This window comes from Poecilia reticulata, chromosome 7 (assembly GCF_904066995.2).
Source record: "Poecilia reticulata chromosome 7, P_reticulata-male-v2, whole genome shotgun sequence".
In the NCBI taxonomy this organism is placed as follows: Eukaryota; Metazoa; Chordata; class Actinopteri; order Cyprinodontiformes; family Poeciliidae; genus Poecilia; species Poecilia reticulata.
The window spans coordinates 26,869,046-26,886,632 of NC_088836.1; the positions used below are offsets into that span (position 1 = coordinate 26,869,046).

The 17,587-nt window shown below is 38.6% G+C and overlaps 2 protein-coding genes across 2 annotated transcripts in view; both read right to left on the reverse strand.

Moving 5' to 3' along the window:
• klhl12 (kelch-like family member 12) overlaps positions 1-17,587 on the reverse strand; it is a 66,935-nt gene that overhangs the window by 47,883 nt on the left and 1,465 nt on the right. Inside the window, exon 2 of the mRNA XM_008414421.3 lies at positions 17,503-17,578. Within this exon, the coding sequence (XP_008412643.1) occupies positions 17,503-17,542 (40 nt within the window). The 5' untranslated portion in view covers positions 17,543-17,578. The remainder of the gene's footprint in view (positions 1-17,502; positions 17,579-17,587) is intronic.
• cebpb (CCAAT enhancer binding protein beta) lies at positions 6,097-7,535 on the reverse strand. Its single transcript, XM_008414417.3, has one exon. It carries the CDS (start codon positions 7,479-7,481, stop codon positions 6,498-6,500), a length of 984 nt encoding a protein of 327 aa, XP_008412639.2. The 5' UTR covers positions 7,482-7,535; the 3' UTR covers positions 6,097-6,497.

Below are 17,587 nucleotides of genomic sequence, written 5' to 3' on the forward strand. Positions count from 1 at the left end.
TTTGAAGATTTAATTTGTGGAAAATCTGGATTTTTTCCCCCAACTTCTTCTGAGTGATGTCAGTAAGTCCAGGGCGGCCATCTTGTTTGACAAGCGTTTTTTTTTTTACACCTTCTATTTATTTACACTTTGAATTAAAGTAAACTATGATTAAGTATAAACACTCAGACTAAGTATTTTTGTGTGTAATAATGTTACAGTAATATAGTCACTGGGTTTTGACCCAGCATGAGAAACGGTTTTTTTGTTTGTTTTGTCAAGGTGTGCATTACGTCTTTTATGTGATTGTTTTATTTTGATGTCTTTATATGATGTCTGCTCAGCACTTTGGTCAGTTTTGCTATTTTAAAAGTAATTATAAATGAAGTTGGTTTGGTTGGTCAAAGTAACATGAGAATAAAGTCGTAATTTTAGGAGAAAAGCAGTAATTTTATGAAAACTCAGAAAAATAAACATCATCCAAGCTCTTTTCCTCATTAAAACTTTCTTTTCTTGTAATTGTAATATTTAAGTCTTTATTCTGCTAAAGTCATGGCTATATTTTTGTAACTAAACGATAATTCTCATAGCCTGGCCCGAATACTCACAGATTGAAATAAAGGCAAATGTTTGAAAATACTTTGTCATTTCTAATTTCTTTATTAGTAAATAAAAAATTATTGCAATTGTAAATGTTGTAATTTCATATTTTTATCTTTCCTATTAGTGTAACCAGGGACAGAAGGCCTACAGGACAACCGTTACTTTATTCAATGTTTGTGTTCAGTTCCTGTAAGTGAAATAATCTGCCAGTGGAACCAGAACTTTTTAACTTTTAATGACTTAAAACAACCTCCTTTGTTGTGCTGAAAGATTAAGACAGTTTTGTCTTATTTCAAATGTACTAAGATATTTGCACTAGAAACTAGACCAACTATGCCTGTTGAGGTTTTGGTTTTTTTTGCAGAGTAAAGACAAAAGTGTCTGTTTAGCTGGAGATAAGGAGGCATCTCAGCGATAACCTTCTTCCAACTGATGCTCAGGTTTTGAAACAACCGAGCGAAAAATAAATTTACATTGCAAAAGAAAATCCTTCTAAGATGTTAGATGTGCTTAAACCGACTGACTGCCACCCAGCAAATCTGAAACCGACTCAAAATATGTGGAGTTTTATAATTATAATAATGCTGAATTACAATAAATAATAATAAAAAATGTATTTTAAAGGGGCAATGCAGAGCGCAAACATAAATGTCACCATCTGATGTGCAGCACTAGATTACAGCATACGCTAATTCATATCTGCAGGAGCTATAAAAATAGATATGAATGGAAAATATGACACTACAGGTTACTTTCTAATCACACACACACACACACACACACACACACACACACACACACACACACACACACACACACACACACACACACACACACACACTTACTCAGAGTTAATGATTGCATATCTGAGTCGATTTTAACTGATTTTTCAAGTTTGATTTTCAAAAATGTAGGAATTAAGAAACAGACTGACTTAAGAAAAGAGAAATATTTGGCTTTTGTAACGCGTCAGATCTCAAATATAGGTAAGGTAAAACTTTATTAATCCCATAGGGAAATTAAGATTGTCTGTTACTCACACATTAATTCACATCCACACAGCATTAAGAAAAATCGTACACAATATACACGCATTATAGATATAAAGATTTGTTTTTAAGGCCACACAAGACAGAAAGAAAGATTTAAACTTTTTCCTGGCATTAAACGTCAACATTTGCCCGTTTCTAAGAAGTTGCATGCGTCAGTTTCAACAATGCTAACTTTTTAAAGGATGCAAAATATATATTAGTTTTTAACATCTGTAGATATTTACCAATATGTTAACAAATATGCATCTGTCCAGTAAGCACAATTGGGTTGATATTAGTTTCTAATATGTAATATGGTATTTGCTGTTATATACATTATGTATACAATGCAATAAGTTCTTAATGTATTGATGGTTTTGACAACGGCACTGATCCACATGATGTTTATTATTTGTTTTTTTCAATTGCTGACTGTATGGCGTCTTTTATGACTTTATGTTTTTGTTTTTGTGATGTAAAGCACTTTGAACTGCCTTGCTGATTCAAAGTGCCACACAAATAAACGTGATTGATTTATTGAAATGTCTAAAACTCAATATTTGAGACTGAAAACAGGAATCTAAGACAATGAAGTCAGCAAAGCAGACGCTATGATGCTGCATTATCTAGGTGATTTTATTTGAAGAGTTTTGAAGGAGACAACTGGCTCTAGACTAATAATTACAAGATTATGAAACAGTTCAGAAAGAGGAGTTTGGCTTAAACGTTTTCCTTCGACATGAGGCAATAAATCACAAAATGCAGAAACACTGCAGGCGGCTCAATTGGAGGCCCGTATTACTACACAGTTCAGGGTGTTATTCTATTTCTCCGTATGTCAACAAATCCAATGTGGCAACCGACCAGTTGGTGTAACAAGTTATATCTGTGCAGCAACGCTCCAAACAGTCGTGTGTGCAACGCTTCCTAAAAGATAGAACATGGGTTACTTCATACAAGTTTTATTAACACTCCAGACCCAGATATTTTAATTTCTCTGTGATTTTTTGATGTCAATTTTTATGCCCAAGTTAAAACACTTAGTATACAGGTTTAGACAATGTTTTCTCATTGTTTATATGCTACAGAGGAAGAGAAAACTATTTGTAAAAATAATTTGGACTCAAAAATACCAAATGGAAAGAAGAGGTGAGCAAAAACCAAAACAAAACGGGAATTCAGGATCCAACTAGAAACTTAGATTAGCTTGTCCGTTTTACATGCACAAGTGCCGTTATAAAAGTAAAAGACATTTTAATTTAGCCTACAGTTACCTTCACTAAATTCAGCGTTCAATTTGCACATTTTTTGTTTTATTTCATCTGAAACAAATTTGTAAAAATAAAGTTAAAAAAAGTAAAAGAGCATGAAAGTCCATCGTTAAAAACGACTAAAACTACGACTAAAATGACAAACTCAGTTCTCGAAGGACAAAAACGTAACTTATCTAAAATTTTCTTTTCAAATAAAAATCTCTTTGGCAGGAGAAAAGTGTGCCTCTTGTTTTTGTTTTCATACGTATTCAGATTTTGATGTTATGAAATGCATATGTGAGGAGTGATGTAGTTAGATGGTGAAGGATAAGTAGGTGTTGATGATTCGCAAAAACAAGATCCTGACGTCATCTGAAAGACTAATTCTGTGCAGAAACGTTCGTGCTCATGAATCCGTTTGATTTTGCTGCATTTCCTTCAGCTTAACAAAAACATTATGCAGAAACAGCATATTTTACCGGTGTATTCACATTTTAAATTAAAATAAATACAGCTGATGAGGACAAACAGATGATATGTCGTTTGTACAATATAGATAAAATTATCTCTTCATCATAGAAGCACTTCTGTAGTTTCTTTTAGGGGTTTTATATATTTATAATCTTGGAGCTAATCTCGTTAAACAAAAGCATGAGTCATTTGTTTCTTGGCTTATTTTTGCTTGATTTTTTTTGTTATTATCCGCTTTAAAACATCTTTTCACACCTGATAGTCTGGAAGACTAGGTTCGATTGGGAACCAAAATTATGAGCGCAACTTCCTTCTTCGCAAAATGTAAACAGCAATGGAGCAAATGTCTGGTGAACAACAACAAGCCGTTTCTCCCATAGACATAATATAAGGATAGACGCCTGATGGACCGCTCTCATCTATTGTAGCTGACGAGATTTAGGGCGGCCATCTTGGAGCGGTCCACCACTCCACTCAGCTGATGTGTTTAGCAGGCACAATGACGTATCAGCGCATTTAATCGATCATAACACGCTTTTTTGCTCCAAGACAGCCACCGTATTTCCTGCGCCGGAGCAGCCAATGCGGGGTCAACTCTTATATTATGTTTATGGTTTCTCCCACTAGCGTTAAACTAGCGTGTTTGTTTTGGTTGTATTTACCCAGAATGCCGTGCACTACAGTCCACTTTCTGCTTTTGGAGGGATTTCTGGTCGGGTTGGTGTTCACATGAAGCCAAGCTGAGGGCTAGGCTTGTGGGCCAGAGTTAGCATTTTTGGTTTGTAGTCAAACCAGAGTTTGTATTTTGCAGTTTGCGCTTTTGCCTGGCAGAGCTCAATTACTCATTCTAGGAAAACAACCAGTTTGATTAAAGCGGACCAGTCAGTGTGAATTTTCTCGTTTGATCAGCTTTCTAAAGCCATCCGAGTGTTCATCTTTGTGTAGCTGGAAGGCGTTAATAGTGGATGTTTTATTGCTTAATGATAACAATAAATCTAGTTGGGGTTTTATATCATCGGCTTGAACAATGTGTTCCTAAATCAGCACAGCACACCAAGGGGTTTTGAGGAACATCTTATTACATGATGCTGTGACTCATAGGAGGAAAAAATCTCCTCCATTTCACAACTGGCACAGAGACGACCAGACAATTGGATGACAGGTGTGTGTTTGTGTGTTTTTGTACTGGTTTAACAGAGGCGCTTTTAGCAGCAGACCAGTTTGGAGGGGATGTGATGCAACAAGAAGTTTTTTTTTTCTTTTCTTTTTTTACAGACAGGCACTGCCCATTGACGGTAAAACGAGGAAAGAGGGACGGACTGAACTGTGAAGAAGAGAGGTCATCCTGTGTGGGAATTTCCCCCTTCGGCTTGTGAGCCTGAGGAGGTTTGGGGGGGGGGGACTGGGATGGCTTGTGGCTGCGTTGGGGGGGGGGTCATCGAAGAAAGAATGTGCAGAATGTTTCCAAGAACCTCCAGACTGCGTCGAGGAGAACTTGGAGAGGCAGAAATCTGACTTTAAAGAGGGGTTTTAATGCTACATGTCATTCGTCTTGTTTCGTTTCATGACGGGCCTGGAGCCAAACCACAGCTTCTTGCAGCTATTGTTGAGCAGGATAACAATGTGTTTTTTAAATGTGGGTGTAGCATTCTTCTAGTGGTGATGTGTTGGAAAAGGGAGGACATTGCACAACTCATAAAAGCTAACCAGATCATCATTGACTGTGTTGAAACATCCAAAGTGTAATCTCCCACTGCACAAACAGCAGAACGCTGCTTTTCTGACACGACTTTTCACTGCAACTGTAGTAAATTTTCACTCCCCACAGTGGCTTGTCCAAATCACGTCACACTCCTCGTCTTTATCTGGGGTTTTGCTTGCTTTTAGATATGATTCAGAGTAAAACTCAGGCTGAGGAGCTTGGTAAATTCCACCATGAAGCTACTTTGTCAGCTTATCTGCTGCCTTCTCTCCTGCTTTAAAACTCTCAGCGTCTCGCCTGTCGACTGTTCAGGTGTGACCTCAGCAGGTAGTGCGATCGGGTTAGTTGCTGATTAATTTCCACGCGACCTTGAACCCCTCTCTAGGCCAGTGGACCCAGCAGACTATTGACAGAGCCGTGTGCTAAAGATAAAACGACCATTTCTGTGCTGCGTGCAGTGACCGAGTCTTTTTTTTTTGTTTGCTTTTTGCTGCTCTCAGCAGTATCATTTCAGTATAAATTGGCTGAATTTATTTTGGGATCAGTGCACTTTATGTCAAATCATTAAGTCAAACAGAAACTTGGCAGTTAAGGAGTTTTTTTTTTCTCATGCAAATAGATTGTTCTAACTGTATTATGCACATAAAACACATGTGCATAATGCAGAATGAAACGCATTTATTTATTACTAATGTGTGAATTTTTTGTTTTTATGTTGCACATAGATTGCTGCAAAAGCGGTTCTCTACGTTGCAACCTGAAATAAACTCTCTTATTCTGTGCAATGTGCCGCTAAATCTACATTTATTATTCATTTATATCCGGTTGGAAATGACCTGGATCTGGCATTTCATTTCTTTGTGAATCGTCTCTATGTAAATAAACAGAATTTTAAAATTGCACATTTTTCTTGCGGTTGAGCTGCTTGTGTCCCTGCAATATGTTGTAACCTGGAACGTGCTATTACACAGTCCATGATGAAAATTAGGCAAGCATATAAAGCGTTGTGCAAAGAAAAAATGATAATAATAAAGAAAAATGAGTGAAAATCTTTAAACAAAGTATAAATCTGTTTAATTCAATAAAATATCAAGTACAATTAAAGCATTTCACCTTTTAATATTAAATAATTATACTTATTTCATTCATTGCCAATACTATTACAAAGAGTTGCATCATTTCACTGCAGCACAACTCTTCCCCTGACAGCCATTGCTGCAGACACAGTGTACACAAAATGTAGAAATTCACCAGGAATGGATGTAAAACCTGCACAGAAATACTGCATACACCAAAAAAAAAATTACATCTGAGAATAAAGCTAAGGTGACATGTTTAGGAAGAGTCGTGGATGGCCACCCCATGCGCCCACTCTGTTCAGTCTCATTCAAAGCGTCCTTGTAAACCAGTGGGTGTAGTAGTACCCTGTATTTCTGTAAAGTCCACCAGGTGAGCGGCTCAGCACTGTCCGGTGGCGGACAGCAGGTTGCGCAGGGTGGCCAGCTCTCTGGACAGCTGCTCCACTCGCTTCTGTAGACGGTCGTTCTCCACCGCCAGCTCCAGCACTTTCTGCTGCGTCTCCAAGTTGCGCATCTTGGCTTTGTCCCTGCTCTTCCTCACGGCGAGGTTGTTCCTCTCCCGCCTCAGCCGGTACTCCTCGCTGTCCTTGTCCAGGCGCTTCTTCGACTTCCCGCTGGACGACTTGCCGCCGTGCGACGGCGACCTGCCGTTACCTGACGGCGCAGGTGTGCCGGGCGGGCTGGAGCAGTTCGACGACGCGGTGGAAATGTTCCCCAGACTCCCACTCGTGGACTGGTAGTGCAGGTAGGACCTCATGTCGAAGCCAGACGAGCCGTTTTCCATTTTCGCGTCTTCCTGGCTGTCTTCTCGGTCCGCGGGAGCAGCGGCGGCGGCTCGGTAGCGGCTCAACTCCGGACTCAACACGCTGTCCACCCGGGTCTCCTGCAGCTCCGCGTAGTTCAGTCCGTACGACTCCCGCAGGTTCTCGCACTGACTCGCCTCCAGCTCGTTCAGCAGAGAGTAGTTCTTGTAGTTTTGCAGAGCCGTGACTCTTTTGATCTTGCTCTCCCCGAGGAAGTCTGAGAAAGCGTCGCCCGGCTGCGGCTGCTGCGGCGGGCAGTGCAGGGCTGAGTCCAGGTACGCGCTGAAGTCGATGGCTCTCTCCCGCTCCTCCACGCCCAGCTCCGTCATCGAGTCGCCGAGCCTCCAGTACGCGCCGCCGCCGATGGGAGCGATGATGCCGTCTCTGCCGTGGATCGCGAAGCCGCCCTCCTCGTACAAGCCGGCCACTTCCATGGATGTCAACACCCGCCGGACTGCAGGAGCGCGCAGGGCTGAGGTGAGGCGCCCTGACCGGAGTTGGGAAATGTGTCGGGAATGCGCCGCGTTTAAATCCCGCTCTGCCCCTGCCTGTGGTAACATGCAAGTAGTAAGTTTTTTGCGGAGCCTCTCACATTGACAGGTCTTCCTGTCTCAGGGGTTTTTTGTATTTAGAGCAACCGGGGTGGGCGTGGCCTCGGGCAGGTGACGCAAAGCCCCGAACCAACCGAACAACCTGTACCACTTCTTCAGGTTATTTCCCGTACATAATAAATTAGCCTGACTTGGACCGGAACACTGTAAAAACACACATGTTTTGTGCATCGAAATGGTTTAGAATATAACCAAAGTGGTAATTCAGAAAGTGAAACTCCTACTTTACACCCTTTGTTGTATATTTCTGTTAATTCTTAAGTTTATCAGAAAAAATGTATGTTATAAGACGTCAGCCCTAAATGCCTTGTTATCAGAGGCTAATAGATTATCCAAAAATTATACTCAAGTAAGAGTAGCACTACTTTAACATATTTTTACTCAAGTAAAACTAAAAAGTAGCCAGAAAATACTAAGAGTAAAAAAGTATTGGGTGAAAAGGCAGCTAGAGTAACTGTTCAAAACAAGCATTTAATATTTCAAAAAAGAATAAGCAGACGGACCAAAAGATAAAAGTAATGTGTAAATTTGGGTATATTAAAAGACCAAAATGAAAATAATTCACATAAATAACAAAACCAGACACCACTAAAGTTTTTTCGAGTCAATTTCTTTCAATATAATGAAGCTTTAACAAAAACTACTGCTGGTGAACAAACTTGTTATTCATTCACTGAAGTTAATAACAAGGGGAAGAGTATCCAGAAATCTAACTCAACTGTAGCAATATTTCATAAGTTACTCAAATAAAAAGTAAAAAGTACATTGTAGTAAAAATACTCTTAAAAATGAATGTTTTCACAAAAGTTACTCGAGTAAATGTAACTATTAAATACCAAACTGTTGCTTGTTGTTCTCAAAGTACAAGCAATGGCCTATCTGCGCTTATATGTGCGCAGATATATGTGTTATATGCTTTACAGTTTTAACGTTTACTAAACAATAACATTCAGAAGATGTGGCGGTTTTTATTTTGCAGTGTAGGAAACCCTGTGCTGCTATTGATCCACTGTGTTTCCTCGAAGTCATGTAATACAGAAATGTAAGACGACTGAAACATACTGCATGTCCATGCACTGTTAAAAGTATGTGCGTAATAGTGGGTTAAGGCTAATTTTATATGAATTAATGCGATAACGATAAAGCATGCAGTCACCTTCTCTGCTTCAGCAGATGCCTCCAACTCGTCTGTTTTTGGATCTGGTGTTAAGAGTTTCTTCACAGCTACCGCTGTTGCACGCAGTTTTTTCTTCCACTAAACCTTTTGTTTCGGATGCAGCACTCTGAACAGTCAGTTTCTGGTTTACACTGCAAAAACACAAAATCTTACCAAGTATTTTTTGTTCTTGTTTATAGTGAAAATATCGTAGCACACTTGAAATAAAACAAAACTGACCCTACAGGTAGCTTTTCAGCTACCTAAGAAACAACTTCTTAATATTGATAAAAAATATTAGTTCCACTAGCCTATTATTCCACTTGTAACATGGGAAAAATGTCTTGTTGTAAGTCAAATAATCTGCCAGTGCAACTAGAACTTTTTCATCAAAATTAAGGACTTATTGACTTAAAATAAGCTCCTATATCCTGCTGAAAGGTTATCTGTAAGTCAGTTTACACCCTGCTGAGATATTTGCACTAGAAACTGGACCAGAAATACTTGGTAAGACTTTGTGTTTTTGCAGTGTCAGTCGCCTCGCAGATGATGTAAATAGCTGGTAAACTGTTAATTCATCGCTCTTCCCCATGATGGTGCAGGTTCTACACAACAATTTTACACCAAAGAAAATATGTTTATGGTTGTTTGTAACATTTGGGTAATTTTTTTTAGAACGTCATTGTTTAACCCCTAAAAAAAATAAGTGAGTCCATGATTTTAAGCCTAAATATGTGAAAATAGGGGATTAAAAAAAGAAGCATGAACTGTATTTTTCTCGATTGATGCATGCATGCAGTAACAGAACAATGCATCGGTGTTCAACTTTGTAATTTGCTCATTTAGTATTAAAATTGAATTGTGGAGGTAAAAATGTAAGTTCTGAGTCCAAAACCACAGCTAGGTTTCCTGCATGCTCTGTGGTTTCCAGCCTCATTTGAGTTAAGCGGCAAAGTCGCAGCACAACCCCCCCGCCCCAAAAAATAAATTGGAGAAACATATTAAAATATTTAACTGATTTATTTTAAAATGAAACTGAAATGCATAACTGAAATCATAAGAGCAACACCAACTACCTCATTTTGTCTGGCAATGAGCGTCTGATCGGCAACAAGGCGTCCACTCACGCCCCCTGCAGGCCAATCAAGACCCAAACAAAACAAAACGTCGACAGTGATGGAAAAAAAAATCCCTTTCTAGTGACAAGGTGTTTACCATTTCTGTTCAGACGTAATGAGGTCGGGACGGTGACACCATCTACACACGGCTCGCTCCCCACAACTTCCACTCGCTGTTTTTGATCTGCAGCGAGTGGAAGAATTTGATCTTGGTTGGTTGGGGGTCATGCACAAGATGATAAATCTCTAAATCTGTATAAAGGTCAGAGTGGGTGTGATGGGAGATTCAGATTCAGATAGTCTGGTTTAGGTCTAACACAACTGAGAGCTCACCCAAAGGTCTCTGTGGCTGTGAATTTGTGGTGTGTATTTATACTCAGCTTCCTTAAATCAATACGTTGTTGAGGTTCGTTTTTACTCCAGTTTCAGCTGCCAGTCGGTTACAGAACGTCTCACAGACAGACACTGATATTTTCATTTTAAGAGAAGTTCTGCTCCCATTTAAAGTCTTTTTCAACCTCAAATTAATTATAACTGTTTCCACCGATACCATAATAGAATTACGACATATAATTTTACTCATAACTAAAATGCATGCACACATATATCATCAATAAATTATGCATAGTATGTAATTGAAATATTGATTGTTAGTGACGCTATGAGTGATGTCAGCGGTGTTAACAAGAACATGCATCATGAAAAACATACGTGCACATATATCACAATATAAATCAATTAGTCACATGATAAATTAAAATCAGCGCAATATTTTACATTTGAATGATTTGTTGTTTTTTCTGTTTCTAAAAAAACTGGAGGAATAAAATCTTCAGTCTGGTGATTTTGTCTCAACTAGCTGTTTTTCTGAATGTCAATTTTGTTTCTAGAAACTTAATAATTCATTTTATTTGTTCCTTTTGATTTGATTTGTTTGTTTCTTTTGGATAATTAAAATGTCTGTCATTTGTGTTAAGTGATCATGTGAGTTTGAAGTTTATTGATCTTTGATTATGTGTTCTTTCCATTACCATTATATTAGTCAAAAATGGTCTCAAAACAATATTATCGTTTATCACATAACTTCTGGGACAATTTATTGTCCAATAATATCGTTACAGGCCTAAATATGTAACAAACATTTATAAATATTAAATTACAGTGACAATCGCATAATAAAAAAGTATAATATAAATATATACAATAAAAGATTAAATGCATTCTTTACAGTATTATCATATAAAATATGACCTGGATGACTGAAACAATGTCTTGTCCTGACTCCATGTTACTGTTTGTCCCAACAAAGTTGGGACACTAAACAAATTGTGAATAAAAACTGAATGCAATGATGTGGAGGTGCCAACATCTAATATTTTATTCACAATAGAACACAAATCACAGATCAAAAGTTTAAACTGAGAGAATGTATCATTTTAAGGGAAAAATATGTTGTTTCAAAATTTCATGACATCAACAAATCCCAAAAAAGTTGGGACAAGACCATTTTTACCACTGTGTAGCATCTCCCCTTCTTCTTCCAACACTCAACAGATGTCTGGGGACAGAGACGACCAGTTTCTCAGGTTTAGAAATGGAACTGCTCTCCCATCACGCCTCTAACTGTTCAGTCGTGTTGGGCCTTCTTTGTGGCACCTTCCTCTTTATGATGCGCCAAATGTTCTCTATAGGTGAAAGATCTGGACTGCAGGCTGGACATTTCAGTACCCGGATCCTTCTCCTACGTAGCCATGATGTTGTGATTGCTGCAGAATGTGGTCTGGCATCATGTTGTTGAAAAATGCAGGGTCTTCCCTGAAAGAGATGACGTCTAGATATGTTGTTCTAGAGCCTGAACATAGTTCTCTGCATTAATGGAGCTTTTCCAGACATGCAAGCTGCCCAGGCCACCAGCACTCATGCAACCACATACCATCAGTGATGCACGGAGCTTTGATAACAACTTGGGTAATCCTTGTCCTCTCTGGTCCGGATGACATGGCGTCCCAGTGTTTCATAAAGAACTTCAAATCGAGACTCATCTGACCACAGAACAGTCGTCCATTTTGCCTCACAACATTTTAAATGACTCCTGGCCCAGTGCAAACAGCTGAGCCTGTGGAGCTTAGAAATGGCTTCCTCTTTGCACTGTAGAGTTTCAGCTAGCAGTGGCGGATGGATTGTGTTCACTGACGATGCTTTCTGGAAGTATTCCTGAGCCCATGCTGTTATTTCCTAGACAGTGGCATTCCTGTTTGAGGTGCAGTGACGTTTAAGACCCCGGAGATCACAAGCATCCAGTAGAGTTTTACGGCCTTGGCCCTTACGCACAGCAATTGTTTCAGATTCTTGGAATCTTTTGATGATGTAATGCACGGTTGATGATAACTTAAAAGACTTTGCTATTTTACGCTGGGTAATACCATTCTGGTATTGCGGCACCATCTTTCTGCACAACAATGGTGGAATTGGTGATCCTCGTTCCATCTTGGCTTCAGAGAGACTGACACTCTAATAAGCTCTTTTTATACCCAATCATGTTGTCCTAATTGACCTAATGAGTGTTAATTGGTCTTCCAGCTGTTTGTTATATGTTCAATTTCCTTTTTCCAGCCACTTATTGCTACTTGTCCCAACTTTTTGGGGATTTGTAGACACTGTGAAATTTTGAATCAACATATTTTTTCTTTAAAATGTTACATTTACTCAGATTAAACTTTTGATCTGCCATCTATGTTCTATTACGAATAAAATATTGACATTTGCCATCTCCACATAATTGCATTCAGTTTTTTTTGTTTAGTGTCCCAACTTTTTTGGAATCCGGTTTGTATAAATGAATATTGTACGTTTCTTTTTTGCTTAAAGTGGTATAATATGCATTTTTTTTTCTTTTACATATCTCTAAATAAAGCAATACTCTTCTGCCACCATTAAGTTTCCCAGTAGGGACGTTTGTAGGGCAGTAACTTACAATTATTTTAGTAATCGGTTTTACTATTGACTATTTTGACTATTATGATGAAAAAAATTTCACTTTTGCCATTTTTTATTTAACCACTTAATTTTTTTTCTTGCACAATATTAAAAACACATTAAACACAAAGAAACAAATTCCTTTTATTATTTGAGCTAAATAGACACAGAGACATGCTGCCCCCTTGTGGTCTGATGTAAAACTGTCTTTTCCTAAACTACAGGATACGTTTTTGTAGAAAACCGTTTTTCTGAACACAAACGGACTTTAATTTACACAAGCCAGTGTCACTTTCCCTTGATGTCTTTAATGAGAAAATAAATATGTTTTTATCTTGCTTACTTCCGAATCTGTTGTCATAAGACAAAAAATGTCAACTCCCCGTTTATGAAACCTGACCTGGTTTTAAAGAATTATTCTGCTTAGAGTTTAGTTCTGTAATAAGGTCCAAATCTTTTGTTCCCCGTTTCCCATGTTTTAAACATGATAATTAATAAAAATAAATAAATAAAAAAAATTAATCCGATTTTCCAATATCAAGAAAAAGAATCCAGTGTCACCGAGCTTGTGTCTGTTTTAAAGGTTTCTATTTCTACAGTCATGGCCAAAAGTTTTGAGAATGACACAAATATTATATTTTCACATGATCTGCTGCCCTCTGGTTTTCATGTGTCAGATGTTTTCATCACATACAGAAATACAATTGCAGTCATATTATGAGTAACAAAAGCTTTTGACAGAATGAGTTAATGCAGCAAGTCAATATTTGCAGTGTTGACCCCTCTTCTTCAGGACCTCTGCAATTCTCACTGGCATGCTCTCAATCAACTTCTGGACCAAATCCTGACTGATAGCAGTCCCTTCTTGCACAATCAATGCTTGCATTTTGTCAGAATTCCTAGGTTTTTGTTTGTCCACCCGTCTCTTGATGATTGACCACAAGTTTTCAATGGGATTAAGATCTGGGGAGTTTCCAGGCCATGGAGCCAAAATCTCTATGTTTTGTTCCCTGAGCCAGTTAGTTATCACCTTTGCTTTATGACAAGGTGCTCCATCATGCTGGAAAAGGCATTGTTCATCACCAAACTGCTCTTGGACGGTTGGGAGTTGCTCTCGGAGGACATTCTGGTACCATTCTTTATTCATGGCTGTTTTTTTAGGCAAGACTGTGAGAGAGCCGACTCCCTTGGCTGAGAAGCAACCCCACACATGAATGGTTTCAGGATGCTTTACAGTTGGCATGAGACAAGACTGGTGGTAGCGCTCACCTCGTCTTCTCCCAACAAGCTGTTTGTTTGGAAAGGTGATTCATCAGAGAAAATGACTTTACCCCAGTCCTCAGCAGTCCACTCCCTGTATCTTTTGCAGAATATCAGTCTGTCCCTGATGTTTTTCTGGAGAGAAGTGGCTTCTTTGCTGCCCTCCTTGAGACCAGGCCTTGCTCCAAGAGTCTCCGCCTCACAGTGCGTGCAGATGCCCTCACATCTGCCTGCTGCCATTCCTGAGCAAGCTCTGCACTGCTGGGAGCCCGATCCCACAACTGAAACACTTTTAAGAGACGGTCCTGGCGCTTGCTGGTCTTTCTTGGGCACCCTGGAGCCTTTTTGGCAACACTGGAACATCTCTCCTTGAAGTTGTTGATGATGCGATAGATTGTTGACTGAGGTGCAATCTTTCTAGCTGCGATACTCTTGCCTGTTAGGCCATTTTTGTGCAGTGCAATGATGACTGCATGTGTTTCTTTAGAGGTAACCATGGTTCACAGAAGAGAAACGATGATGCCAAGCACCAGCCTCTTTTTAAAGTGTCCAGTGGTGTCACTCTTACTTAATGACAGATTGATCTCCAGCCCTGTCCTCATCAACACCCACACCTGTGTTAATGGAGCAATCACTGAAACAATGTTAGCTGGTCCTTTTAAGGCAGAGCTGCAATGAAGTTGAAATGTGTTTTGGGGAATAAAGTTTATTTTCTAGGCAAATATTGACTTTGCATATTCTGGAGTATATGCAAATTGCCATTATAAAAACTTTAGCAGTAGACTTTGTAAATATTTACATTTGAATCATTCTCAAAACTTTTGGCCATGACTGTACAATTCTCATTAAAGTGAGTATCTGATAAGCTACCTCATAAATGTGTAATTAATCCCGTTATCTCATCTGGTGAAGGTGCAGAACTGCTATAAACTATAAACCTGTTGTTGATGCCTAAAGATTTAATTAAACACTTTCTAAATTTTTTGGTTCAATCTATTGTGAGGGATAATAACACACTTAATGATGGTACATTTAGATGTTTTCTGGATCTGCATGTGTGAACAGATCCAGGCACGGTGCAACAGAGCTTTACATGCATGCAACCTTTAAGAACATTTTACAGAACATTCCTTTTTAACAAAAATATTAAGTTTATTTATTTTTTTTTCTGTCCATTTCTCCATTCACAAGTCAAAAGAAGACAATAAATAGAGTACTGGTGAAAAAACAAGATGAAAGTAGTACAGAAATAGATAAACAATATTGAAATTCCTATCCATAGCAAGAACACAGGTTAAATATTCACTCAACTTGCAATTTTTCCACATTTATTGAGTTAGAAGCACAAGCTTTAATGTATTTTATTGAGATTTTATGTGATAGACAAAGTGAAATATAACTGTGAAATTAAATTTAAAAAGTTAAATTTTCATAGCTCATACAATTGAAAAATGCACTGAGCATTTTGTATTTGCCCTCTTTAATCTGATGCCCCTAAATAAAATTATAAAGAAGCCATCTAATTAGTTCAACTTTACAATTATGCATGCCTTTGTGCTGGTCTAGTCTATGACTCCCAAGAAAAAACACAGACATTTGTGACTGAAATGTGGAAAAGATTCAAATGTGTGAATTAGGGATGCTCCGATCAGGTTTCTTGCTGCCGATTCCGATCACCCATAAGGCCGATCTCTGCAGATCACCGATCTTTGCCGATCGCCTGAATTGGTTGTTGATTTTTCACTTTAGGTATAAATACTGTTGGGTAATCTGGAAAAATAAAAAAATTATCTGGTAATAAATCCACCTAATTAACGTAAACATGCATCATACATGTAGGCACAATAGAGCAGCTGCTCAGACAAATTAACAACTGAAAAACCTGCAACCAGTTAAATAACATTTAACAGTAAAGTTCTCTGTATCCTAAATTATTCATGAGTCAAATAAATCTCATAACACTTATTATACCAAATAATGTCTAGTAAAAGAGGGAAACATTCATTCAAAGTCGGAATAAATGCAGGCTACATCAAAATAAACAATCCCGAGTTACTAAATCCAAACTCCCTGGTAGCATGGCTAGATGATTAATGCTGGTTCTGATTGGCTGGTTCTGACAGTTGAGTAATTCTGCAGAAAACAGGAGGAAGGAGAGGAGATCGATTATTATTTATTCATTTTTTCATAAATTATCTATCATGTTTGGACATAGCGAAAGTTTTAATATGCGAATGTTTTTGTTGTTTCCGTTACGTGCTGCAGCTTTAAGCAGAGGTTCGGTGTGAGAGTTCACTGCTCCACCTCTAGTGAGGTCAAGAGCGAGAGCAGAACCAGCGTCTTACATCGCAGCTCGAAGACCTAAATTATTTTCCGGTTTATTTGTTTAGCTTTCTGACCGTCATGCTAATCCGGGTGAGTGTTGGTAGCTGTGCGCTGCTTTACCTGCTAGCTGCTGCTCCGGATGTCCTTTTTTCCTGCATTGAGCCTCGATGTAGCCGAACTCCGTCAAGTGCTTGTTTTTTAAATGCCATATTAGATTCGCTGTGTTGATGCATTTTGACGTGCTTCACTCCCGAGGTAATTTCCCCCCGCAACACGCAAACTCCCCGTTGACTCAGAGCGTTAAAGCTCCACAGGACAGGATTTACTGCTGCGCGCCTGCGCAGTGTTAAGGAAAGCTGCGCACGCAGGCTGCGAAGTGAGATAAATGAGATCAGCAACAAGAGACCGTGATCGGCGATTTTCACGGAAATCGGCCGATTATGATCGGTGGCCGATCGATGGGCACACCTCTAGTGTGAATACTTCTGTACTCCACTGTGTCAAATAAAATCATAAAATCTGTGTGCTGCCCGTTTTTCTTATTCCAAGCTTTATCAAAAAATTTACATTTATGTTTGTTACAGTCATCATTTCTGATAACATAAAAGTTTCTGTCAGATTTAACAAAGCAGTAGGATCTAATTGCTGAAAAGGTAAACTCCTTATTTTAACTAATGTTTCTGCCTGACAGATGGACATTTTAACCACTACTGTCCTCATGATAGATCAGTTTCATTTTGAGGTTTTTCTGTTTCTAATTAAACCCATCTATAGCTGCAGGAAGTATTGCAGCATTTACAGTAACTGGTAAAAAGAGAAGAACAGAAATAGCATCTCAGTGACTCAGTCGCATCCTCAGAAACGTTTATGTAAACATTGTTAATTTATTAGTCATGACCCACAAACATGGCTGCAACAGGAAAAAGAAGAGTTTACTAAACAGACAGTTTGTTTTGGCTCTTGAAGAAGTTAACTTTTTCTTTTTAAAGACTGAAAAACCATTGGGTTCTCATAAAACAGTTGCATCATTTTAAAGTTATTCTAAAGTGTGTTGAATTAAATTTTTCTGTAAAATCAGACTTCTCAGTCTGCAGACGTGGTTTCTGTGCGTATTTGATTTGTGGGAATTACTCACCATCTGTGACGTCATTATGTTCATCTGATATTCTCTTCATCCTTCTTTCTGAACCTCTTCTCTTTTTTCTCCAGTTCTACTTAGA